The sequence below is a fragment of the Lithobates pipiens genome, unplaced genomic scaffold (assembly GCF_037356315.1).
Source record: "Lithobates pipiens isolate NorthernLeopardFrog02 unplaced genomic scaffold, aLitPip1_a1.2 Scaffold_1, whole genome shotgun sequence".
NCBI classification, from domain to species: Eukaryota; Metazoa; Chordata; class Amphibia; order Anura; family Ranidae; genus Lithobates; species Lithobates pipiens.
The window spans coordinates 112,627,724-112,655,513 of NW_027507685.1; the positions used below are offsets into that span (position 1 = coordinate 112,627,724).

A 27,790-nucleotide genomic window follows, 5' to 3' on the forward strand; every position below is an offset into this window, starting at 1 on the left:
ATATATATATATATATATATATATATATATATATATATATATATAAAATATTATTATTATTATTATTTATTTATTTATTTTAACAGAGACCCTAGAGAATAAAATGGCGGTTGTTGTCTCTTTATGGTCAAAAAAGACTCCAAATCTCTCTTCTACCCTATGTAAGAAAACAGCAATTGTGATCCACATGTTACATATTGCCGCGAGATCAATTGTTATCCGCCCATTATATACAGTGCCTTGAAAATGTATTCATGCCCCTTATTTATTTCTACACAAATAAATAAAGATACATAAATAAATAAACAAATAAAGATACAGTGGCTTGAAAAAGTATTCATACCCCTTGAAATTCCCCACATTTTGTCATGCTACAACCAAAAACGTAAATGTATTTTATTGGGATTTTATGTGATAGACCAACACAAAGTGTCACATAATTGTGAAGTGGAAGGAAAATTATAAATTATACAAATAAATATGTGAAAAGTGTGGGGGGAGGGGCATTTGTATGGCGCCCCCCTGAGTCAATACTTTGTAGAACCCCCTTTCTCTACAAGTCTTTTTGGGGATGTCTCTATCAGCTTTGCACATCTAGAGAGGGACATTTCTGCCCATTCTTCTTTGTAAAATATCTCAAGCTCTGTCAGATTAGATGGAGAGCGTCTGTGATCAGCAATTTTCAAGTCTTGCCACAGATTGTCAGTGGGATTTAGGTCTGGACTGTGACTGGGCCATTCTAACACATGAATATGCTTTGATCTAAACCATTCCATTGTAGCTCTGGCTGTATGTTTCGGGTTGTTGGGGGGGGGGGGGGGGGGGTTTCGCAGCAAGAAGATGGCATCATGGAGAACTTTGAGGAACGAACTCGCAACCTACCAGTGTGAAGAGTTCCATAGGTTCCATTTTTATTTATTTTTTAATGGAAGAAAATCGTATCGGTGTGAAAGCAGCTTTAACTCTAAATAGATGATCTGTAGGGGCTTATAGAGCGCCCCCTATGGTGAACACAGGGGACTGAAGTTTGTTGCGGGCACACCCATTTTTAAGCCCTGACACGTTGGGTATCTCTCTACTCGGCGCAACCTCAACTTTTATATAAATTGGGTAATATATTGCATTGGTGTGCCCTATAATTAGCCACTTACTTACCAGACCCCATTCCCCCCTCCCCCCACCTTCCTTCCTGCCCAGACCAGTTTTCTGCTTTCAGTGATGTCACACTTTGAGTGACAATTATGCGGTCATGTGACACTGAACATAGGACTTTTTTTTTTTTTTTTTCACACAAATAGAAATTTCTTTTGGTGGTATATAATCACTGCTGGGGTTTTATTTTTAGCTGAACAAACAAAAAAAATCATATTTTGTTAAATTTTTAGCAAACAGGTAATTTTTCTCCTTCACTCATGTCTGCTGATGAGGCGGCACTGAAGAGGCAGCACTGATAGGTGGCACTCATGGGCACTGATAGGTGACACAGAGAGGTGGCACTGATGACAAGGCACTAATGGGCACTGATAGGTGGCACTGATGGGCAGTGATAGGCGTCACTTATGGGCAGATATAGGTGTCACTGATGGGCACTGATAGGCGGTACTGAGGAGGAGGCACTGATGGGTGGCACAGAGGTGGCACTGGTGAGCACTGATGAGGCGACATTGATAGGAGGCACTGATGAGGAGGCACTGATAGGTGGCACAGAGAGGTGGCACTGATGACAAGGCACTGATGGGCACTGATAGGTGGCACGGAGAGGTGGTACTGATGGGCAGTGACAGGCGTCACTGAAGGGCACTGATAGGCGGTACTGATGAGGAGGCACTGATGGGCACTGGTGATGAGGCACTGATGAGTGGCACTGATGGGTGGCACATAGGTGGCACTGGTGAGCACTGATGAGGCGACACTGATGGGCACTGATAGGTGACAGTGATGGGCACTAATTGGCAGCACTGATGGGCACTAATTGGCAGCGCTAATGGGCACTAATTGGTAGCAATGATGGGCACTGGTAGATGGCACTGGTTAGCACTACTGATGTGCACTGATTAGCAGTACTGATGGGCACTGATAGTTGGCACTGATGAGGTGGCACTGGTGAGCACTGATGAGACACTGATGGGAGCTGATAGGGGGCACTGATAGGTGGCAGTGATGGGCACTAATTGACAGCACTGATGGGCACTGATAGATGACACTGATTAGCAGTACTGATGTGCACTGATAGGTGGCACTGGTGGGCACTGATAGGTGGCACTGGTGGTCACGGATTATCAGCACTGGTTGGCACGTAGGAGACTGATGTCCCTCTAACAGAAGCCTGTTACTGGCTTTATCCTTTTCTTCATGCTGACAGCTGATCACGTGGTAAAGGACCGCTATGATTGGCCCTTTACCCTGCTAGATAACTCAGCAATCACAGAGCGCGCCGCGGTGGGAGGGCGAGAACGGGGTGGGGGGGGTTGTACATGGATGCCCTCCCGGCATTTGCGGTCCACGCTGTAGCCCTCTTTTGGCTATAGCAAGGACGTCAAGTGGTTAACTTTGGTGTATTTTTTTAGTGAAATTTTGTGTTTCATAAACCGTTACGCTAATATCAAATGACATAAAAAAATTGGAACTGCAGCTATTTTATTCTCCAGGGTGTCTGCTTTCAGGGAATATAAATGATGTTGGGGGTATCTAATTTTCAGGTCTAATTTTTTTTTAAATAAAAACAGCTCTTGCAGTGAAAGGGCTAACATTTGTTATGTATTCCAAATGTTCCCATAATGGTGTGTGTGTGTGTGGGGGGGGGGGGGGGGGGGGGGTACAGTAGGGTATTTCAAACTATTTTTTATTTTTTTTTGCTCAAAGAGATGATTGTAGGTTCCTCCTTTTCAGAGATTTCCAGTAGAAGATTGTATGAGGAAATCACTGAATGATGTGTGCACAGTGCCCCCTCTACTGTCCACATATGAAACTACAGCTGACTGCCACTCGGGTGTACAGTAATACTCAGCATGTGCACAGCATTATATCATGTTATGTACAGTGGGGGAAAAATAATGATTTGGTCCCCTGCAGATTGTGTAAGTTTGCCCACTTACGTAGAAATGAAGGGTCTATAATTTTTATCATAGGTGTATTTTATATGCTAGAGACAGAATATCAACCAAAAATCCTGAAAAAACACACAATACAAATGTTAGAAATGGAGTTGCAGTTCAGTGAGTAAAATAAGTATTTGATCCCCAAGCAGAACATGACTTAGTAGTTGGTGGAGAAACCCTTGTTGGCGATCACAGAGGTCAGACGTTTCTTGTAGTGGTGACCAGGTTTGCACACATCTCAAGAGGGATTTTTGTCCACTCTTCTCTACAGATCTTCTCTAAGTCCTTAAGGTTTCTTGGCAACTCGAAGTTTCAGCTCCCTCCATACATTTTCTATAGGATTAAGGTCTGGAGACTAGCTAAGCCACTCCATGACCTTAATGTGCTTCTTCTTGAGCCACTCCTTTGTTGCCCTGGCGGTATGTTTTGGGTCATTGTCATGCTGGAAGACCCATTCATGACCCATCTTCAGTGTTCTGGTTGAGAGAAGAAGGTTCTCCAAGATCTTACAATACATGGTCCTGTCCATTGGCCCCTCAATGTGGAAAAGTCGGCCTGGACCTTTAGCAGAGAAACGGCCCCAAAGCATAATGTTTCCACCTCCGTGTGTGACTGTAGGGATGGTGTTCTTAGGGTCATAGTCAGCATTTTTCTTCCTCCAAACACGGAGGGTCAAGTTAATGCCAAAGAGCTCAATTTTGGTCTGATCTGACCACAACACTTTCTCTCAATCCTTATCTGAATCATTTAGATGTTCATTGGTAAACTTCAGACAGGCCTGTACATGTGTCTTCCTGAGGAGGGGGACCTTGAGGGCGCTGCAGGATTTCAATTCATGGCGGCATATTGTGTTACTGATGGTTTGTTTGGTGACTGTGATCCCAACTGCCTTGAGATCCTTCACAAGCTCCTCCCATATAGTTCTGGGCTGATCCCTCACTTTTCTCATGACCATCCTCACCCCATGAGGAGAAACTTTCCATGGAGCTCCAGACCGAGGACGATTGAGCAGAGGCGTACTAAGTGGGAGGGCGGGGGGGGGGGGGCGTGCCGCCCCGGGTGCCACACACTGGGGGGGTGTCAGGCCAGCGCCCCCCCCTCCTCAAATGAAGTGTCAGACAGCCGTGCCTCGGGTTCGCAGCCCACAGAGAGAGCCCGAGGCACTGGCAGTGGGCGGCATTGCAGGGGGGGGGGTGCGAGCAGCACCCGAGTGGAGTGACATCTGCCGGCTCAGTGATCCGGGACCCGGCTCCCCTTCTCTCTGTCGTCGCGTCGCGCCGTTCTGATCAGTCTCGGGCAGCGGCTGTCACTCACAGCCGAGCAGAGTGAAGCCGCCTCCCCCTCCTCCATGCACAGCACTGTGTAGACAAGGAGGGGGAGGCATGCATTAACAGAGGGGTAGGGGGAACAATTCAGGATCCTTGCCCTGGGCACTGGACGACCCTGTCCCAGTACTGGTCCCAACTCCCTTGAGGTCATTCACAAGCTCCTCCCATGTAGTTCTGGGCTGATCCCTCACTTTTCTCAGGATCATACTCACCCCATGAGGAGAAATCTTCCATGGAGCCCCAGACCGAGGGCGATTGATTGTTATTTTATATTTCTTCTATTTGTGAATAATCGCAGATTTCTCCTTCTCACCAAGCTTCTTGCTGATGGTCTTGTAGTCCATTCCAGCCTTAACGAATTGTAATAAATTTTTATAAAACAAAAAAAATAAAACCCAATTTTTTTTATATAATGTGAAAGGTGATGTTACGCAGAGTAAATAGATACCTAACACATAACACTTTTAAAATTGCGTACCCTCGTGGAATGGTGACAAAGTACAATATTAAAAAATCTCCATAGGTGACCCTTTAACCATTTGCCGCCCGCCCTATAACAAATAGACGGTGGCAAAGTGGTTACATAATCCTGACCGGACGTCATATGACGTGATCAGGATTATGAGCCGCTGTGCTCATCGCGGCGATCGTTGTTGCGGGGTGTCAGTCTGACACCCGGCAACTACGATCTCGGTAAAGAGTCTCAGACGGAGACTCTTTACCACGTGATCAGCCATGTCCAATCACGGCTGATCACAGTGTAAATAGGAAAAGCCGGTGATCGTCTTTTCCTCACTCGCGTCTGTCAGACGCGAGTAGAGGAGAGCCGATCGGCTGCTCCTCTGACAGGGGGGGTCTGTGCTGATCGATTATCAGCACAGCCCCCCCGAGGATGCCCACACTGGACCACCAGGGACGCCACCAGGGATGCCAAGGACAAGGTATGCCACCCTAGACCACCAGGGATTCCAGTCAGTGCCACAATGGATGCCAATCAGTGCCCATAATGGATGCCAATCAGTGCCCACAATGGGCATCACTGATTGGCATGCATTATTGATTGGCACTGATTGGCATCCATTAGTACAATATATTATAATACAATGCCGCCTATCAGTTCCCATCTGTGCCGCCTATCAATGCCTACCCATGCCCACCTGTGCCGCCTACCCATGCCCACCTGTGCCGCCTACCCATGCCCACCTGTGCCGACTAACCCATGCCCACCTGTGCCACCTATCCATGCCCACCCATGCCAATCCGTGCCAGATATCAGTGCCAATTTGTGCCACCTATCAGTGCCCATCCGTGTCGCCCATCAGTGTCACCCATCAGTGCCGCCTATCAGTGCCACATATCGGTGTCCATCAATGCCACCTCATCAGTGCCACTTCATTGGTGCCACCTCATCGGTGCCCATCAGTGCCGCCTTATCATTGCCCATCAGTGTAACCCCATCAGTGAAGGAGAAAACTTACTTATTTGCAAAGTTTTGAAACTGAAACATAAAAAAAACATTTTTTTTTTCAAAATTTTCTGTATTTTTTTATTTGTTTAGCAAAAAATAAAAACCGCAGAGGTGATCAAATACCACCAAAAGAAAGCTCTATTTGTGGGAAAAAAATTATAAAAATTTCATTTGGGTACAGTGTAGCATGACCGCGCAATTGTCATTCAAAGTGCGACAGCGCTGAAAGCTCAAAATTGGTCTGGGCAGGAAGGTGTTTAAGTGCCTGGTATTGAAGTGGTTAAAAAAATGTTTACAGTTCACCAATTTAGAGTTACACAGGTGGTAGAATTATCGATTTCACTCTAACGATCGCGGTGATACCTCACATGTGTGGTTGGAACGCCGTTTACACGTGTGTGTGTGTGACCTACGTATGCGTTCGCCACTGAGCATGGGGGGGAGGGAGGGGGGTGCTTTAAACCTGCCACTATAATAGAATAAGGAATAATACTGTTAATAAAAATAAATAAAAAAAAACACTTGTGGGTTTAACTATTTTTTTTTCCTTTAAGGGGGCGTGGCCTATGCCTAAATACTTTTGCCGATAGGTGGCCCTTGTTTCCATCTCAGAAAGTTGGGAGGTATGGTGTGGGGGCAGGACAGAGACCCCTGCTGGTTAGAAAGAGGTAGTGGTCATTACGCCCCCCCCCACCTACACAGAGGCTGTGTGATGTCATACTCCTCAGGGGCGGGTCCGCGACTGCCTGAGCTCACAGGAAGTGGGCAGTGAAGAGCAGCAATGGGCACGGAGGGGTGGTACTGAAGTATGGGGGGGGGGGGGGAGGGTGCCTCAATCTGTAAATAAAAATCACAACCAAGGGAGACATCCAAAGTGGGTGGAACACGGACGCCACCTAAATTGACAGAAAGCCTGGAATAGATCTGGGAGGGCCAGTTAGTAACATGTCCACTAGGTGGCGATATAGAATCTCTTTTTATCACAGTGATGGAGGATGGAATTTTATTTATTTATTTATTTATTTTTTCTGGAGGGGGAATCCATAAACTGGCTGGGGAAGGGGAGGGGTGGGGGGGTGACCTCTATATTCTTACATCTACCTGGCAACATGCTAGCTGCCCGGCCTTCCAACTGGTCCAACCAGTTGGAAGGCCGGGCATTAACACATCAACGTGCTAATAGAATTAAACAAAAAACACTTTCGTTTTGAATTTTGAATTTGAATTTTATTTCGGACCTGGCGATGTCATCATCGGGTCTCTGTGCTTCTCTATGTAATGGAGGCAGATCATGGCTGGTGGGAGGGGCCAGCGGGGGGGCTGTACAAACAGTCACAGCCCCCCGGCCTTAGTACTCCTCTCCGGAGCCCTCCGTCCTGATGAAAGCAGTGGGAGGGGTTATGCAAATATTAAAATACTGTGATGGGTGGGTGTTAGTCTGGAGGAGTGGGCGGTACTAGGCGGGCTGTATTTGTATAGGTAACGCCCACACGTGATGCTGAACCTCCCCTCAGTACACAGCACAGCACTGAGCCCCCCATACACAGCACTGAGCCCCCCACACACAGCACTATGCCCCCCATACACAGCGCTGAGCCTCCCACACACAGCACTGAGCCCCCTACACATAGCACTAAGCCCCCCACACACAGCACTGAGCCCCCCACACACAGCACTGGGGCTCTGTACTGAGGGGTGCCCTGTACTAGGGGGAAGGCCTGTGCTTTAGGGGGCTTTGTACTGAGGGGGGCTCTGTGCTTTGGGGGGATCTGTACTGTGGGGGAGGGGGCTGTGCTGTGGGGGGTGGGGCTGTGTGTTCTTTGGGGGCTCTGTACTGAAGGGGGCTCTGTGCTTTGGGGAGCCCTGGCTCTTGGCTTTGGGGGTTCTGTACTGTGTGATGTGTGTGGGGGGGTGCTGTGGGAGGCCTGTGCTTTGAGGGGGGCTCTGTGCGGAGGCTGTGCAGTGGGGGGCCTCTGTACTGAGGGGGGGTCTGTGCTTTGAGGGGCTCTGTACTGAGGGTGGCTCTGTACTGTGTGTGTGGGGGGGGGGGGGGCTCTGTGATGTGTGGGGGGCTGTGCTTTGGAAGGCCCTGTACTGAAAAGGGCTCTGTACTGAGGGGGGCTTTGTACTGTGTTTTTTTTTTTCAATGGAAGGGGGAGTAGAAGGATGGATGGATGGGGAAGTGAAAGGATGGATGGGGGAGTGGAAGGATGGACGGGTTGAAAGATAGATGAATGGGGAAGTGGATGGATGGATGAGGGAGTGGCAGGATGGATGGATGGATGGATGGGGAAGTGGAAGGATGGATGGAGGGATTGGGGAGTGGCAGGATGGATGGATGAATGGGGGAGTGGCATAATGGATGGATGGATGGGGGAGTGGAAGGATGGATGGATGGGGAAGTGGATGGATGGATGGGGGAAGTGGAAGGATGGATGGATGGATGGATGAATGGGGGAGTGGCAGGATGAATGGGGGAGTGGCAGGATGGATGGATGGATGGGGGAGTCGAAGAATGGATGGATGGATGGATGGATGGGTGGGGGAGTGGAAGGATGGATGGGGAAGTGGAAGGATGGATGGATGCATGGATGGATGGATGGGGGAGTGGCAGGATGGATGGGGGAGTTTGCTTTGAGGATTTTAAATTAATTAAATAACGTGTTTGATCTTCTGATGCTCAAATACAGTGAGGTTACTCTTTAATGTTATGGCCATGACTGATACTTTGTATACTTAAGAGGAAGAGAAGAGATACCTTTAAAATTCAATGAACTGCCACAAAATGATCTTTGAGCCCATGGAACCTTCACACTGCGAGTGTATACAGAGTCCCCATTACATTGCAACCAACGTGTGCACTATTGTGGTTTTATATGCCATAAAATATCTATGGATTGCTCCGGGAATTGTGTCTGGAGATAATGTATTTGCAGCTCAGAGTATATTATAGATGTCAATCACAACAGACATTCTTAGCTGTTCAGTGAAGGGTTCTGAAAATACTCCATCATACAAAGTCATTGTAGTCAATTTTACTCTTCCAACCTTGTGGTAACAGTTTGGTGAAGACCCTTTTATGTTCTAGTATGACTGCTCCCCCTATGTACAAAGCCAGCTCCATAAAAACATGGTGTGACCTGTGTGGAGGAACCCTGACCTCAACCTTACTTTTGGATGACCTTCGGTATAAGGGCTTCTCATCAAACATCCAACAGTACCGACCCATAACCCTACAGAACACCTTTGGGATGAGGACCACTTATCCCAGAGGTGTTCAGTAGGTTTGAGATCATAGAGCAGCCATTCTCAACCAGGGTTCCTCCAGAGGTTGCTAGGGGTTCCTTGAGCTGTGGCTGATGAACCACCTATTTGATGATGCCTACAGAGTTCAAGGTTCAGCACCACTTGGCAAAGCCAGCAGCATGACAATAAATATATTTTTAGCTGTCCTTAAGGGTGGCATTCTAAACATAATTTTAAGGAGGAAATTCTTCCTATTGACCACTAATATAAGGAGCATTGTTCCTATTGAGCCCTGATGATTTGGTTTTAGTAAGGGTTCCTCGAGACATGACATTTTTTTGGGGGTTCCTCTAGGGTTAAAAGGTTGAGAAAGCCTATCATAGAGGAACTCAAGTGTCCATCACAGAGCCCTGACCTCAACCCTACTGAACACCTTTGGGATGAATTGGAACTCTACTTTTGAGCCAGGGCTTCTCATCCTAAATCAGTACCTGACCTCACAAATGGATACAAATTCCCACACTGCAAAATTTTGTGTAAAGTCTTCCCAAAAGTGTGAAGGATGGTAATTCCACCACGGGGGAAACTGCATAACGATGGCCATGGGTGAGGGAAGAAACTCCATATTAATGACAATGGTTTCGAAATGGAATGCCCAGTGAGGCCATATGGTGTGAGGAACAGGTGTCCACAAGGGTTTGGCCATAAAGTGTAAAAACTCTGTTTACAGAAAGACTCATTGATGCTTACAAGATTATCAAGTGTCAAAAGTGGAAATAATTATTATTCGGTCATGATGACACCCCTCTGTTCTCCTTTCTCCTTAGGCTGTCTACAAAGCCTGGCTGTGCTCAGAGTATTTCAACGTTACACAACGACAGTGTCGCAATGGCATACCTTGCAAGCAGTATTGCCTAGAGGTGCAAACCCGCTGTCCCTTCATACTACCTGACAATGACGACCTAATCTATGGAGGGTTACCTGGCTTCATCTGTTCAGGTAAGAGTATACGAGGGAACATTCCCATAGGGGAAAAGATTCTGAGGCCACGGATTATATAGTTTATTAAAATAAATAAACTAGCTACTAGAACAGAATACTGAACTTGTATTTTTTCAGCAGAACCCACATAGACAACCATCTTCTCTTTCCAAACTTGTCTGACCATTTGGCCATGTTGATGGAGGGGCTTCAAAGATCAGTTAGAGGGCTGTAATGGGGGGGGAGATATTTTCGGCTTGTATTTTTTTGTGAATCTATTTTAAATTTCCTGTTGTAGGCCAACCATGCTAAGTCACTATGCTGTAGGCCAACCATGCTAAGTCACTGTGTTGTAAGGCAACCATGCTAAGTCACTATGTTGTAGGCCAACCATGTTACGTCATTGTGTTGTAGGCCAACCATGTTACGTCATTGTGTTGTAGGCCAACCATGCTAAGTCACTGTGTTGTAGGCCAACCATGCTAAGTCACTCTGTTGTAGACCAACAATGCTAAGCCACTGTGTTGTAGGTCGACCATGCTAAGCCATTCTGTTGTAGGTCGACCATGCTAAGTCACTGTGTTGTAGGCCAACCTATGCTAAGCCACTGTGTTGTAGGCCGACCATGCTAAGTCATTGTGTTGTAGGCTGACCATGCTAAGCCACTGTGTTGTAGGCCAACAATGCTAAGCCACTGTATTGTGAGCCAACAATGCTAAGTCACTGTGTTGTAGGCCAACAATGCTAAATCACTGTATTGTAGGCCAACCATGTTTAGACACTGTGTTGTAGGCCAACAATGCTAAGCCACTGTGTTGTAGGCCAACAATGCTAAGCCACTGTGTTGTAGGCCAACCATGCTAAGCCACTGTGTTATAGGCCGACCATGCTAAGTCACTGTGTTGTAGACCAACCCATGCTAAGCCACTTTGTTGTAGGCCGACCATGCTAAGTCACTGTGTTGTAGGCTGACCATGCTAAGCCACTGTGTTGTAGGCCAACCATGCTAACCCACTGTGTTGTAGGCTGACTATGCTAAGTCACTACGTTGTAGGCCAAGCATGTTAAGTCATTGTGTTGTAGGCCAACCATGCTAATTCACTGTGTTGTAGGTCAATAATGCTAAGCAGCTGTGTTGTAGGCCAACAATGCTAAGCCACTGTGTTGTTAGTCGACCATGTTGATTCACTGTGTTGTATGCCAACCAAGCTAAGCAACTGTGTTGTAGGCTAACCATGCTAAATCCTTGTGTTGTAGGCCAACAATGCAAAGCCACTGTGTTGTGTGGAGGAACTTGAGTTTCCTGAACAGAGCCCCAACCTCAACCCTACTTTTGGTAGACCTTTGGGATCCGATCTTCTCATCTAACATTAGTGCCTGCCTTACAGCTTTAGGATTTGGTGTTTAGTAGGTTTGAGGTCATGGAAGAACTTGAGGGTCCTGCAGAAAACCCTGACCTCAACTCTACTTTTGGAAGTCCTTTGGTATAAGGTCCTCTCATCCAGCATCAGTACCTGCCCCCAACTCTACAGAACATCTTTGGGATAAGGTCTTCACATCCCAAAGGTGTTAAGTAGGTTTGAAGTCATGGAGGAACTTGAGTGTCCTGCAGAAAGCCATGACCTCAACCGTACTTTTGGAAGACCTTTGGTATAAAGTCTTCTCATCCAACATCAGTTCCTTCTCATCCCAAAGGTGTTCAGCAATTTTGAGATATAGATGTCAATCACAGCAGACATTCTTAGCAGTCCAGTGAAGGGTCCTGTTAATACTCCATCATACAAAGACATTGTAGACAATTGTGGCCTTCCAACCCTGTGGTAACAGTTTGGTAAAATCCCCTTTTCTGTTCCATCATGACTGTGTCCCTGTGTACAAAGCCAACTCCATAAAGACATGGTGTGACCAGTTTGGTGTGGTGGAACTCGAGTGTCCTGTGCAGAGCCCCGACCTCATCCCTACTGAATACCTGGGGGGTGAATTGGATTGCCGATTGTGAGTTAGGTCTCTTTTTCTTTTTTGGCACCCAACGCGAGGCCCAACATGTGAGCCAGATTGTTTTATTTAGCATCAGTACCTGACCCACAAATGGACAGAAGAGTGGAGAATGTTATAACTACAATGAGGGGGGGCGATCTATAATAATACCCATCTTTTTTGTATGGATGTCCTACAAAGTCATATAAGTGAGATGGACAGGTGTTCACAAAATATTTGGCCATATAGTGTTTCTTTGTGAACATTACTTTACAAAATATCTCTGCAGCTGCACTCTGAGTTTCTTATAGATCATATCTTAATGTTTACTGAATATTTTTTTTATCTATCTTTTCTATTTGCAGCAGATCTGCTAGAAAACCATATGTCTAACACAGATGCGGTTTGTTGTGATGTCCGATGGCATTCCTGCAAGAATACGGGAAGCGGTGCCCACAACACATCCAAATCTTCGAACCCCCAATCCATGTACTACCAACACCGCAGTCGCCACTACCAGCACCCCCACCATAGGCACCATCACTTGCATCCGTACCATCACCATCATAAACCGTCTCTGCTGCCGGTCTCAGCGGGATCTCGTCTCGGAAACACCAGACTAAAGCTGTGCGTGTTGGTGCTGATGCTGCTCCACACCATGGCCTCTTTCTCGGCTGTGCAAAACAGGGTGGGCTTGGAGGCCATGCCAGGCATGGATGAAACGTCGGCGCGTGAAGAGTGAACGAGCAGAAGTGCTTTCTGAAAACTCAGAAGGTTGGAATAAGTTTTTCTATAAAAAAAAGGGTTTGGCCCTTTTCCTGCGACCTGAAGGCAAAGGGAAGATCGCCCTCGGCGGCAGCAGTCAACCATGACACAGCATGGTGAAAACACAACGAGTCCTGCGGGTTAGAGGGCCGGTGAGACACAACTTTGAGAAGGGTTCTGTGTCAGTGGCCTTGAAATGATGCTTGTGTTAAAACAGTTGCAAAAATGTGAGGCAGAGTAAGATTGGGGTGGTCCGGTATCGTTAAGACAAAGTGTGGAGAAAACGCCTGGCCAGCTAATACGCGGCACTCCGTGGTTAGTGAAATTCACAGTAGGAAGAGCCCGCTGGTAACTACGGTAACTACCAGTGAGCCTTACTTATAGTAGACGCTAAGTGCTTTATTGCTGCCCTGAATGTATTCTTGGTCACGCTGTTTGAAAAGCCGGCCCATTTTATTAAGCAGAGTCTGGCCAAGTGGCGGCAGCGTTCTAACATGAACAACAAAAATTATATTCTAACATGGTCACGGCAGGTTTACAAGCAGAAAGGAGATGTGACGAAAAAAAAGGTTTCCTGTGTAGATGTTATGACCATACATCTAGCAGCGGGAAAGTTCCAGTAATCGCTGGTTACAAAATCGACAGGCATCACGAGCCACAAAATCAGAATGTGCAAAAAATTTCGAAAATAAATCACTTGAGATATCACACATGTATAAAAAAAAAATCTATTTTATGGGATTCTATTTATTAATTCTGTTTGAGATAATCAACATTTTAGGTACCGTCATACAGCGTAACGCCTGTGTGTCAGGGGACGTATAAACTCAGATCTTATACAGAATGTTGCTATTTAAGAATATCTACAGAACCCAGGAGCACCATGGTAGACCTAGGCTGTGGGTGACCCCGAAACTTAAATTTAACAGCTAGAGGATGCTAAAAGGAACCTAAGATGAGGAGATATCTGCTGTCCAAATTTGATTTTAAGGGTCAGTCCACCTAAAATGAGGAGGTCACATTGGTGGGCTGTCCGCCTAAAATGAGAAGGGCATGTTGGTGAGCTTTCCACCTAAAACGAGAAGGGCATGTTGGTGGGTTGTCTGCCTAAAACGAGAAAGGCATGTTGGTGGGCTGTCCACCTAAAATGAAGAGGGGGTGTTGGTGGGTTGTCCACCTAAAATGAGAAGTGGATGTTGATGGCCTGTCCACCTAAAATCTGGAGGAAATGTTGGTGAGCTTTCCACCTAAAATGAGAAGAGCATGTTTATGGGCTTTCCACCTAAATCTAGAAAGGCATGTTTATGGGCTTTCCACCTAAATCTAGAAAAGCATGTTGGTGGGCTTTCTACCTAAAATGAGAAGGGCATATTGATGGGCTTTCCAATTAAAATCAGAAAGGCATGTCAGTGGACTGTCCACCTAAAATGAGGAAGGCATGTTGGTTTACTGTCCACCTAAAATAAAGAGGGGATGTTGGTGGGCTGTCCACCTAAAATGAGGAGGGGATGTTGATGGGCTGTCCACCTAAAATAAAGAGGCAATGTTGGTTGGCTTTCCACCTAAAACGAGGAGGGCATGTTGGTGGGCTTTCCACCTAAAACGAGAAGGGAGTGTTGGTGGAAGGTTCAGCTAAAATGAGTAAGCCAAGTTGGTGGGCTGTCCACCTAAAATGAGGAGGGCATTTTGGTGGGCTTAATTACACACTTGCTTCTTAGGTCAATATGGGTCTCAGGCTGGTAGATCTCCATGCCGGGTTCCTGGTCTTGAAGGCCCTTCCTTAGAGTCGAATTGACAAAAGTATTTCTTCCAAATTAGTCCTGATTAGTAAAAAGATCAGGAAGTGGGCAGACCTGGGACCTCAAGTAGAAATACTTTCCAGTCTCCGTAAGATATAAAAAGCTGGTGTATGATTCAGTCCTCTCATCATCTACCCAAATGCAAAATGTAGATTTTGGTAGGATCTATATTTTTTCAGATGGTCAAAAATGGAAAATAATTATTTAAATTGTGTCCACTGATCCATATGGAATGGTATATTTTCATTCATATGCACTCTATGCTCCATAAGGCTTATTTTAATTTCTGCATAGTTAGACTGAAATGAGAAAACTTGGGTTTTATTATAATATAATCTGGCTGACACCATCGGAGGCTACCATTTTGAGCACAGGGACATCATCCTTTATCAGCCTTCTAACCAAGGAGGAACCCTTGTCAATTCTCAATGAACCCCTGCTAAAAATTATTATATTGACAGCTCTGGTTATATTAGCCACAACACAATGTTGGTCAGCAAGAGAACCCCCCCTAAACTGGTGGTCATCGAAAAGGAATGCCAATTGCAAGGGTGGTCAGTGTACTGCCTCAAAACATTGGAGGTCAGTGGGAAGGAGGCTCTTTACATTGATGGTCAGTGGAAAGGATGCTCTTTACATTGTTGGCCAGTGGGAAGAATGCTCCTTACATTGGTGATCAGTGGGAAGAATGTTCCCTACATTGGTGATCAGTGGGAAGAATGTCCCTTACATTGGTGATCAGTGAGAAGAATGTCCCTTACATTGGTGATCAGTTGGAAGAATGTCCCTTACATTGGTGGCCAGTCGGTAGAATGTCCCTTACATTGGTGATCAGTGGGAAGAATGTTCCTTACATTGGTGATCAGTGAGAAGAATGTTCCTTATATTGGTGATCAGTGGGTAGAATGTCCCTTACATTGGTGATCAGTTGGAAGAATGTCCCTTACATAGGTGGCCAGTGGGTAGAATGTCCCTTACATTGGTGATCAGTGAAAAGAATGTTCCGTACATTGGTGATCAGTGAGAAGAATGTTCCTTACATTGGTTGGTGATCAGTGAAAAGAATGTTCCGTACATTGGTGATCAGTGAGAAGAATGTTCCTTACATTGGTGATCAGTGAGAAGAATGTTCCTTACATTGGCGATCAGTGAGAAAAATGTTCCTTACATTGGTGATCAGTGGGAAGGATGTCCCTTATATTGTTCAGTGGGAAGAATGCTCCTTATATTGATGGTCAATGGGATGGATGCTCCTTACGTTGATGGTCATTCAGTGTTAGTGGTCACCTAAGTGAGAACAAGAGAAGAAGCTCCACTGGTCTCACGCCTATGGCTTTGCCAAGTGGCAACGGTTCCAGAACCATCAGGCAGGAGGTACATCCACCACTACTCTCCAGTTAAGGAACTACTAGCCACTTCTGTAGGGACCTTAAGTGCAAAAAGTAGACGTTAAAGAGATGTGGCTTGGAGTGCTAGCAGGATGAATGACAACTGTCCTGAGAATATCATGGGAGCTGCTATAGTTGAGGTCTCGTCTGAAAAGGCCATTCTGCTGACCCTCTGGTTTCACTTCACTCACCTAAATCTAAAATGTAGATCAGGACTTTTGACTTATCTTCAACTTACCTGATCTGCAGATATCTAGAAAACATTAAAACCTAATGGGTCAGATTAAGAACTGAGCAACCAGCATTTGCAAAAGGAGGCCATGCAGCCATATTTCTGTCTCATGATGTATTTCATTCAAAGTAGATGTAAACCCAAGCACTAAAATGTTATATGATCTCTAACACGATAATGTCAACTAAAAGTCATTTTCATTAAAGAATCCCCAGTGATCATGTCTTTAGTTAGGCACCTACTCTTATAGGTTGACGAACCAGTCAAGTCCTTACTCTATTGAGCTAATGGGGCAATTATTGGACTTGTGGTTGTACAGGGGCCATAAATTAACGATCAGGGACCAATGATCTGCCAACATCACACAGTATATTGCGAACCAAAGAGAGACAAGGTTGATTTAATCTGCCCAGTGCTGGGGAGGGAACACTGGCAACCCCTGGGTGTCATTCGAATACAACTCCAAATAAATGCATTGGCTGCAACCCGCTACCATTGCACCAGTCCTCATGGAGTGGAGTCCATAGCACACATGTACTAGGATTTGCAGGGATAGGGATTTATGGTGGATTATCTTCCACATTTAGTTAACCTGTATTGCACCAGGTGGTGTTACAGCCCTACACTGACAAATAGGAATGCATTCTTGGATTGCCGCAGCAGCACAAAGCTGTTTAGCAGTCGTACATCTGTGTTGGTTTCAGGGGAATTACTCTCATATGGAAACCAGCACACTTCTCTACAGGAGTCCTCTAGTAAAGTTTACAGCCCAGTGGAGATTTTACATTATGGATGGAAACAGCTAAAGGTTAAAGTAGATGTAAACCTAATCCTTCAAATCCTTTGGAAGCTTTACATTTTCCTATCATTTCAAATTATAAATGTGCATTTTCTTTGTAGCAATAACTGGTGATCCTGCCTTGAAGGTTCTTGTTTAGGTACTTCTTTTTTAAGGTGATGATTGACAGCCATTTGGGCTCTTGTGTTGTCACCCTGTCACATAGGCTTTCAGTGGCATCTATAGACAGTCATGCTAAGCATGGTCCACTAATGTTACCATCAGGAAGTTGGTCTGGAGCTAGGCTTGAGTGAGCACATGTAGGCAGGATGGGACCTGATGGGTCTGGCAGCCAATCTAAGAAAGGATTGGACCTGGTGGCACTGGCAGTGAGTCTAAAAAAGGATGGAACCTGGTGGCACTGGCAGTCAAGTTAGGAAATGGTAGGATCTGGTGGCACTGGCACTCAAGCTAAGGAAGGGTGGACTGTGGTGGAACTGGCCATCAATCTAACGAAGGATGGGATCTGGTGGCACTTGCAGTAAAGCTAAGAAAGGGTGGGACCTGGTTAGACTGGAGTCAAGCTAAGGAAGGGTGGAATGTGGTGGGACTGGCAATCAATCTAAGGAAGGATGGGACCTGATGGCACTGGCAATAAAGCTAACAAAGGGTGGGACCTGGTTAGACTGGAGTCTAGCTAAAGAAGAGTGGAACCTGGTGGGACTGGAGTCAAGCTAAGGAAGAGTGGAAGCTGGTGGCACTGGAGTCAATCTAAGAAATGGTGGAACCTGTTGGGACTGGCAGTCAAGCTAAGGAAGGGTGGAATCTAGTGGGACTGGCAGTCAAGCTAAGGAAGGGTGGAATCTAGTGGGACTGGAGTCAAGGAAGGGAGGAACGTGGATGGACTGGCAGTCAGTCTAAGGAACAATGGAACCTGATGTCACTGGCAGTCAAGCTAAGGAAGGGTAGGACCTGCTGACACTGGCAGTCAATCTAAGGATGGGTAGGGCCTTGTGGCAGTCAAGCTAAGAAAGGGTGGAATCTAGTAGGACTGGAGTCAAGCTAAGGAAAGGAGGAACGTGGTTGGACTAGTAGTCAGTCTGAGGAACGATGGAACCTGATGTCAATGACAACCCAGCTAAGGAAGAGTAGGACCTGGTGGCACTGGTCGCCAATCTAAGGATGGGTAGGACCTGGTGGCAGTCAAGCTAAAGAAGGGTAGGACTATGTAACTACTAACTATGACTTGGTGGGACTGGCAGTCAAGCAAAGGAAGGGTGGGACTGGCAGTTGATCTAAGGATGGATAGGACCTGGTGGGCAGTGGCAGTCAACCTAAGGAAGGGTAAGACTTGGTGGGATTGTTGGTCAAGCAAAGAAACGGTGGGACTGGCAGTCGATCTAAGAAAGGGTGGACCTGGTGGCAGTCAAGCTAAGGAAGAGTTGGAACTGGTTTGGACTGGCAGTCAAGCTAAGGAAGGGTAGGGCCTGGTGGAAGTAGCAGTCATGCTATGTAAGGGTGGATCTGGTGGCACTGGCAGTCAAGCTATGGGAGCTCAGGGAACAGCAAACGTTGATATAAGGCAGGAATAGTCTTTGTAGCAGCGTTTGGCCCATTTCTCCCAGAAAACTTTTGAAAAACTGAAATACCAAAAATAACCCTGAAATTCAGATTCAAATTTGGTCATCTAAATCACTTTAATTGGGTCAGAGTTATTTGTCCTTCAGCATTCGTTATCAGCTTTATAAAGAACCCTGATGAATATTGTTGACGTGAAATCTGGGGAAGGAGATGAAAGCTGGCAATAAATTGACATGTGTCACCAATGTGTTCTTTAACAAAGGCTGTACTCTCTTATGCCATGTGCATGGGTGCTCCCAAGAGCCAGCCCACTGCTTTCATCAGAGCTGAGGGCTCTTGAGGAGAGCACTGAGGTGCTGTGATGTTTTCAAGGACCTATGTAGAGCACCCGGCCAGCCCCTTCCACCAGCCACGATCTGCCTGCATTGCATAGAGAAGCACAGAGACCCAGTGACAACATCACTAGGTATACAATAAGGTGTGAAAATGAAAGGTTTTATCATGTTTATGAAGGCGGGGGGAAGGCTTCATCTTTATGTGAGAAGGGCACAACCCCCGGTATAGCACATGACGAGTATTTGTTGGCTGGATTTTATCATTTGTTTGGTGGATGACAGATGAAATAATTGAGGAAATGTCAGTAAGAGCCAGTTTTAAGCACACAAACAGATGTAATGATGTAAAGCGAGAAGACCTGGTTACACTTTACAGCTGATGTTATTGGCACCGAGCGTTCATCCCCCGAGTCTAATGTCAGACAGGAAAGGAAAATCCCAGAAACAATCCAGAATAACATCCGACCCTCGGCCCGGCTCTCTGGTGCGCAGTTCCTCCCCGGCTGCACATTTTGAAGTTTTGTAGCCGTTGTGTCCTCGCCGATATCCCAGTGACCTCCAGCTGTGTGTCTCAGGGACCCCCAACATCTGGGAAATAAACTATGAATGTCCCCCGTAAGAGGGGAGAAGACGCAGAGACTCCCCGTAAACAGAGCAATCTGAGGAGGAAATAACTCCAGCTACAATGTTTAGTCTGGTAGAACCTTGTATTCAGCCTAACCTCACGCTTCGGAATGCCTTTATTGCGTCGACGGCTCCTTGGGGGCTGGTCCGGGATAAGGTCCTTCAGCACCCAAGGTGAAAAGGCCAAAGGTTTCCCTAACCCATGAGGTTTCAGGTCTTACCTTTCATGCACCCTTCCCCCCTCCTCTCCTGCAGTCAAGCTAAAGAAGGGGGGAACCTAGTTTGATTGGTCACCAGCCATAGGGCTAGGTTTTACACCTACAGGTGCAACTGAGCGTGCGCGCACGTGCCCACGTTTTACATATAGGGCAACCCATTAATTTCAAAAGACTGCCTTATGTGCGAGAAATACGAAAAATAAGTCCCTGGCTCTTTTCCAAGAATGCACCGCACTGAACGGCATGGCGTGACCAGTCGCATGCTCGTTCCTGCGCGTGGTTCTACAGGTGCTACCGAGCCTGCGCACACGTCCTTGCAGGGCAGCCCATTCACGTCAATGAAAAGAAGTCCCTGAACCTTTTTCACCCTATAATAGGAAATGGCTGAGCAAGGATCTTCACGGCAGGTTCACCAGGATGACAACATAGGAGCAAAATTGGGAAATGGGATAGAGCATTGTCACCCTTCAACAGGAAGTGCCTTAGCAGGAATCTCCATGTGTGGTATCACCAGGGTGACAACATAGAAACACAATTGGGAGAGAGGGGCAGAGCATGGTCACATGGATCTTCATGTGTGGGATCACCAGGGTGACAACACAGAAACACAATTGGGAGAGAGGGACAGAGCATGGTCACCTAGATCTTCATGGCAGGGCCACCTGGGTGACAACACAGAAACACAGTTGGGAGACAGGGACAGAGCATTGTCAGCCTATAACAGGAAGTGCCTGAGCAAGGATCTTCATGGCGGCATCACCAGGGTGACAACAAAGGAGCACAACTAGGACAGAGCGTTGTCACCCTATAACAGGAAGTGCCTTACCAAGGGTCTTCATGTGTGATATCACCAGGGGGACAACACAGGAACACAGCTGGGAGACAGGGACAGAGCATGGTCACCTGGATCTTCATGGCGGGGGCCACCTGGGTGACAACACAGAAACACAATTAGGAGATGGGGACAGAGGGTTTTCACCCTATAACAGGAAGTGCCTTGCCAAAGATCTTCATGTGTGGGATCACCAGGGGGACAGCACAGGAACACAACTGGGAGACAGGGACAGAGCATGGTCACCTGGAGCTTCATGGCGGGGCCACCTGAGTGTTGTCACCCTATAACAGGAATTGCCTGAGCAAGGATCTTCATGGCGGGATCACCAGGGATTATTTTAATAAAAAGCTGCAGATTTAAAATGACTTTAGAAATTAAATGAACACAAAAAAGCTCCTGTGAGATTTTAGCTGTCGGGTTTACATCTCCTCGAAGAGGCCCTTAAAAAAAAAAAAAAAACACAGCAACGCTTAATCGTCATTAACTTATTTGATGGTTTTTTAAGCCGGCGTTAGATAAATGACTCCTCTGATTGCAGAAATAAGGTTTTAATTGCGATTAAACGTCTGGTTTTCGGTTAATGACGGCGCTCTTTATGTTTTGGGCGATTAACAAGGCCGCCTGCCAGGAGGACGGTGGAGACTGTTTCGGGATAATGAGAGCCCCGGCCGTAGAATCATCACAGAGCGAACAGGAGGAGAGGGAGACCCCTGCCCTTACAACAAACACAGAGTGAACAGGAGGAGAGGGAGAGCTCCACCCATAGAACCATCACAGAGCGAACAGGATGAGAGGCGATTATGGGCCTATACCTTTTATGAAGATATTTGTGGGATTTCAGTCCTGGACTCACCGTGTCTTGGAAGGGTATGATGATCCTGCCATGAAGGTCCTTTTTCAGGCACTTCCTGTTATAGGGTGACAACACTGTATCCCTAGATTCCAGTTGTGCTCCTGTGTTCTCATCCTGATACACAGGCTTCCAATGGAGACTACGGGTGGCCATTTCAACACACATTACACAAGGCATGGTCATCTGTTGTCACCTTCCGGGAGGAATGCTATGCCCCCAGATTGCTAGATTGCATGTAGACAGGGAGTGGCTGCAAAGAGGCTTCAGGAGAACATCAGCACTGAGATGCAAAAACAGTTTATTTATTATACCCCCTTTAAAAAAAAAATGGTAAACCACCAGTTTGAGGTAGAAAATATTATTCAAAATAATTTTGTTGGGTTTGTTGGTGGGAGGTTCCAGCCTGAGCTTCTATCACATCAGTGAACATCAGAGAAAGCCTTTACCTGCCCCAGACTGTGCACTGGATGTGTATCATTTACAATGGAAGTTCAGCTTCTTTTTTTAGTTTTGGGTGGAGAGGTTGCAATATTTCAAGTTTTTGTTGGAGGTTTTGGATGGGGGGAATAGTGCCCCATCATTGGTGTGAGTAGGAGGAATAGTGCCCCATCATTGGTGTGAGTAGGAGGAATAGTGCCCCATCATTGGTGTGAGTGGGAGGAATAGTGCCCCATCATTGGTATCAGTGGGAGGAATAGTGCCCCATCATTGGTGTCAGTGGAAGGAATAGTGCCCCATCATTGGTGTCAGTGGGGGGAATAGTGCCCCATCATTGGTGTCAGTGGAAGGAATAGTGCCCCATCATTGGTGTCAGTGGGAGGAATAGTGCCCCATCATTGCTATGAGTGGGAGGAATAGTGTCCCTTCATTGGTATAAGTGGGAGGAATAGTGCCCCATCATTGGTATCAGTGGGAGGAATAGTGCCCCATCATTGGTATCAGTGAAAGAATAGTGCCCCATCATTGGTGTCAGTGGGAGGAATGGTGCCCCAAGGGCTGAATAAATGTAAGAAAAAGGCAGCATCTGATCCACGGGCCACTGCTTTAATACAAAGAGTAGTGGGTTGCTCTCTTAAAAGAAGGAGCCACAAAGTCGCCTTGGGGGAATACAGGAAGGCAATGGGAAAAAACAAGGACACCAAACTGAAGGTTTAGGAGTCCAAGAGTATTTATTTAATCTTTGAAGCCCAAATGTTGGCTTTTCTCCTTCAATAGGGCTTCCAGTGCTGGTTTAAATAGAGTGAAGAACTCATAAGGGTTAATAGAGGGCCCCTCAACTCAAAAAATATCCTTCAACAGCTAGTTGGAGAGAAAGTCTCATGCTCATTTGAAGCCCCGATGAAGAGGGAACATTGTTACCTTTGCACTTCTAGGAAGAAATAAATACTGTTGGACTCTACATCTGTGAGGGTTCTCATTTCTCCAGGTTATGGTGGACCCAGTACTAGTTATTCCAATTCAAGTGTTTGACAGATCTAAATAGGACAGTTTAGCTTCTTATCCATACAATGTTCTCAGAATGTCGGGAACATACCCCAGAATTTATATCCACAAAGGTCACTTTCATCCTATCACTATGGAACACGTAAAGGCAGATGTTGACTGGACTTGTCATATTGTCACCATGTCATCCCATCCTATTCTTAGACCATCAACATTTCCCTTGACATGTTACATGTCTCAGAATGTCGGGAACATACCCCAGAATTTATATCCACAAAGGTCACTTTCATCCTATCACTATGGAACACGTAAAGGCAGATATTGACTGGACTTGTCATATTGTCACCATGTCATCCTATTCTTAGACCATCAACGTCTCCCTTGACATGTTACATGGTGATTGGACTATGATGAATGAATAACTAACTACCACTGGCCACCCCTGGATTCACAACCCTTTGGTGTGATGCTCACATTTCAGATTTTTATTGGTGTCTTTGTATTCATTTGGAAGAGTTCCTCACGGTTCTTCTTCTGGTGAATACTCCTAAAGGTACACAATCAGAAATAAAAACATTTTTCAGTAGCGTCGGAAAGGGATGGGGTCTCCACAACGTTCTTATAGTTGTTGTCATTGTTTTTCTTGGAGGCTGGAAGTGAGAGGATATTGTCCTAACGGGAAACAGACATTCATAACATAAAACTGATAAAGGGTCTAGCTCTTCTTCACTATATCCAAAAATTAAAAAAGAAAAGTTCTGAATTCTACAACGTAATTTTTGTTTGAGGTAGCAAACAGTGTTATCATCTCCAAGCTGTATTAATGTGACCTCAGTATCCCACTACCAGCTACACGTAGAAGTAGCGTGTCACCATCATCTGGACTTCTTCTGCAATGTTGAAGACCATTTCAACATTTGACCTGAGGAAGCTTCTTAATAAGTGGCAAAACATCTTCAACAATACAGAACATGTCCAGTTGAATGCAATTACTTAAACTAGCTACACCATGATCCGGATCACTGAAAACCTTCACAGACTAGTCTACCAGGACATGTTGCATCCATGGGTCCAGTTACAACTAATACAAACCCAACAGTTTCATCATCAGTAATAATTAAGATGCACTTATGGAGCTTCTGGAGTTGGCATTGTTTGAAAATAAAGAGATGGACACAACTGAGTAACAGAAAAGTGGTGGTTCTAGAGTGTTCTCTATACAGGGTCAGGTACCACTTGACATCGGGACATTGTCAATGTCTCATAAAGTAATGCATACCCACGTTTCAGCTCTAGGTAGATGTGTCGAACTTTCAAGTGCTTACAAAAGGCCAGCCTGTGCCATTACTGTACAATGCTACATCTTCCCTAGTCTGTTTTCCTTCATGATTAGGAAGAATCTGATCACGAGTAGCCAGTTACTACTGAAAGCTATTTCATAATAGGAACGATGCATCTTGTATTGTGAGAGAGACGTATTATGTATATATTTTAACGTATGCAAAAAACAAAACAAAAAAAAGGCCTCTCGAGCCATCGATGTGCACAAAGGATATACAAAGTAAACCAAAGTCATTTTGGTGTAGATGTGGCTTTGCACATGTGTAGTCATGTCCCCTGCCGTGTCAGGGCAAAGGTCTAAGAGTGCAGATGCCTAAAGTGCAAGAGATACTACAAAGCAGAGGTGATTATTATTGTAGATTCCCGATTATGTTACTTTTGGTTGGGCTGCCATGATTTTAAGACCTTCTTAAAAACAAAGTTTTATAAAAGTGGCCCAAAATTGTGTGGATTTGGGATGAAAGTGGCCCAAAATAGTTAAATTGGATGGATTAGTGATGAAAGTGGGCCAAAATTGGCTGGATTGGGTGGATCTGGGATGAAAGTGGCCCAAAATTGGTTAAATTGGGTGGATTTGGGATTAAAGTGGTCCAAAATTGTTCTGGTTGTGTTGATATAGAATGAAAGTGGCCCAAAATTGGTTAGATTGGGTGAATTTGGGAGGAAAGTGGCCCAAATCTTGGTGGATTAGGATGAAAGTGGCCCAAAATTGGCTGGACTGGGTGAATTTAAGATGATTTACAACAAACCTTAAACGTTGGATAGGCAAAATAGTGAGACGGTGTTGGATCCCCAAAGGAGGTCCACCCAGATGGGTTACTGTGAAGTTGAATGCATTGGGTTGCTCACATAGGCAGAATGTTCTACAGAAAAGCTTCAGATTGGAACCAAAAAGACATAAAAGAGTCCAAGCATTATGTTTATTCCAATACAATTTGTAACCAGTCCTCAAAATGAGTGAGCTACTCTTACAGAATTTAATTGGGCTAGTTTGATAGAATAAACGAATGCTTGGTTTTCTTCTTTTGGGTGTGAAGCACCCTCTCGTTTCTCCAGATAACACGTTGGGTGGCATTGTCTAAACCAGCATCCGATCTGCCATTCTTCTGGATCTTCGCCATTGTTGAGGGTTGAGTTCTAAACATCTACACACGTTAAGAAGGTCAACTGATGCATTCCAGCCATACACATTTTTTGGAAGCCTACAAAGCATCCTTCTCTGCTCTGTATGTGGAACATACACGTTAGCCCATGGTGTCTCTTTCTCCCCCGAGAGGACAAATACTGAGCAATACTGAGTATTACTTCACACCGGACTGTACGCTGTGTGCTGCCAGTTTTGGTTGTGAATTGGGCAAAAGTGTTGAACACGCCATCCCTTCATTTTTTTAACCTCCATAATGTCATTCTGCCCTATCCCACTTGGGAGCGAAGCCACTAAAGTAGATACAATCCCAATTGTTAAAGTCAATACCAGTTATTCAATTCAATTATTTAAACTAAAATAAATAATTCAATCATTAAAATAATTAAAATAAAAAAAATATTAAAATTTGTTACCATTATATCATTATAATAATACCTCCTTGTTCAAACCCTTCCTGTTATGGGGGTGACAACACTCTATCTTTGTCTCTCAATTGTGCTCCCTCAAATGGGCTTCTGAAATCATAGGCCATCTGTGAGAAATGTCATGCAGCCATCGCCAAAGTGTTTTTGGTTGCAAAGAGGCTGCCGGAGATCAGCAGCACTAAGATGCCAAAAAAAAGTGACTTTGGGTTTACATCTACTTTACGCGTGTTCCTTGAGATGTTTGTAGAGTCTACACGTGTGTATTCATACTCGGCATCATTGCAAAAAATCCCGTCATCCTTGGCCAAAATAATTATAGAGGCTGAGGGTTGTTGGGGAGCTAGGAGCAGTTTGGTGGTAGGGGCTGAGGGTTGTTGGGGAGCTAAGATCAGTTTGGTAGTAGGTGCTGAGGGTTGCTGGGAAGCTAACATCAGTTTAGTAGTAAGGGCTGAGGATTGTTGGGGAGCTAAGAGCAGTTTGAGGGTTGCTGGGAAGCTAACATCAGTTTAGTAGTAAGGGCTGAGGATTGTTGGGGAGCTAAGAGCAGTTTGGTAGTAAGGACTGAAGGCTGTTGAAGAGCTAAGATCAGTTTGGTAGTAAGGGCTGAAGGTTGATGGGGAGCTAAGGTCAGTTTGGTAGTAAGGACTGAAGGCTGTTGGAGGGCTAAGATCAGCTTCGTAGTAGGGGCTGAGGGTTGTTGTGGAGCTAAGATCAGTTTGGTAGTAAGGGCTGAAGGCTGATGGGGAGCTACGATCAGTTCGGTAGTAAGGACCGAAGGCTGTTGGAGAGCTAAGATCAGCTTGGTAGTAGTGGCTGAGGGTTGCTGGGGAGCTAAGATCAGTTTGATAGTAGGGGCTGAGGGATGTTGTGGAGCTAAGAGCAGTTTGGAAGTATGGGCTGACGGTTGTTGGGGAGCTAAGATCAGTTTGGTAGTACGGGCTGAAGGTTGCTGGGGAGATTAGAAACGGTTCCGTAGATCCAGGCATGGTCCATTGCACATTGCCCAGCGCTGTCTTGAAGGCTGATTTGTGCCTGAACCCTTCTCAATATGTTGTGAGGATTTTAGGTGTCTTTTACAGTCAGACAAAATGGGGGGGAAATCTTCTCACAAAGTGAGAAGTTTTAAAAAAATAAAATATATTGATATGAAAAAATAAACACGATAAAAAAAAAAGCTCTTCTATTGATCATTTCCCCGCTGGAGACAAGCGTGCGTGGCGGTGAGGAGCCCCCCGTCCAGCGGGGGAAGGGTTAACAGTCTTTCTACTTTTTTCTTCCCCCTTCTCTCTCTGTCAGTCCTGACCTGTACCCCCCCTTTCCCTCCCCATCCCATCCCCCCTCTTCCCCTCTTCTTTTCTTATCGGTTCAGACTCTGCCATAAGGACGAGGTGGATGTTTCCTCCTTCTGAGGACCTCCTCCTTATGTCGTTTTATACACTGTGCTCAATGTTCTAGAACCTTTTTGCACTAGATCCTTCTTTTTATTTTATGAGATGGTTTAAAAATGACGCTATAATTGAGTTGTATTTAAAAAAAAAAAAATTAAAAAAGAATATAATACTAATAATGTCTGTGTTTCAATAGTCCTTATCTGTACATGTAATGCTTTCTGTTCTGTTGTACTTTGGGCAGACGACTTCTGTCCCCTGTTTATCCCAGTAAAGAAATAAAATGTTACCAATTGATGATAACGATGGCTGGTCTGCGCTTTCTTATTTCACTGATTTCATTATGCTCCGGCCTCCTGTACACTGCCAAAATCCCCAACACACACTGGCTACTACATCAGTCTCTCTCCGACCACTGAGCCCGGTCCAAATCCACAACACACACCGGCTACTACATCAGTCTCTGACCACTGAGCACAGTCCAGATCCACAACACACACCAGCTATTACATCAGTCTCTCTCCAACAACTGAGCCCAGT

The 27,790-nt window shown here is 45.6% G+C and overlaps 1 protein-coding gene across 2 annotated transcripts in view; it reads left to right on the forward strand.

The window, feature by feature from the left end:
* NALF2 (NALCN channel auxiliary factor 2) overlaps positions 1-27,553 on the forward strand; it is a 149,230-nt gene extending 121,677 nt beyond the window's left edge. The window contains exons 2-3 of one of the 2 annotated variants that reach the window (XM_077474122.1): positions 9,968-10,139; positions 12,467-27,553. In XM_077474122.1, coding sequence (XP_077330248.1) covers positions 9,968-10,139; positions 12,467-12,840 — 546 coding nt within the window. In that variant the 3' untranslated portion in view covers positions 12,841-27,553. Of the gene's footprint in view, positions 1-9,967; positions 10,140-12,463 lie in introns of both variants that reach the window. The other variant, XM_077474051.1, reaches the window with a different exon arrangement.
* The last annotated feature ends 237 nt before the right edge of the window (positions 27,554-27,790 follow it).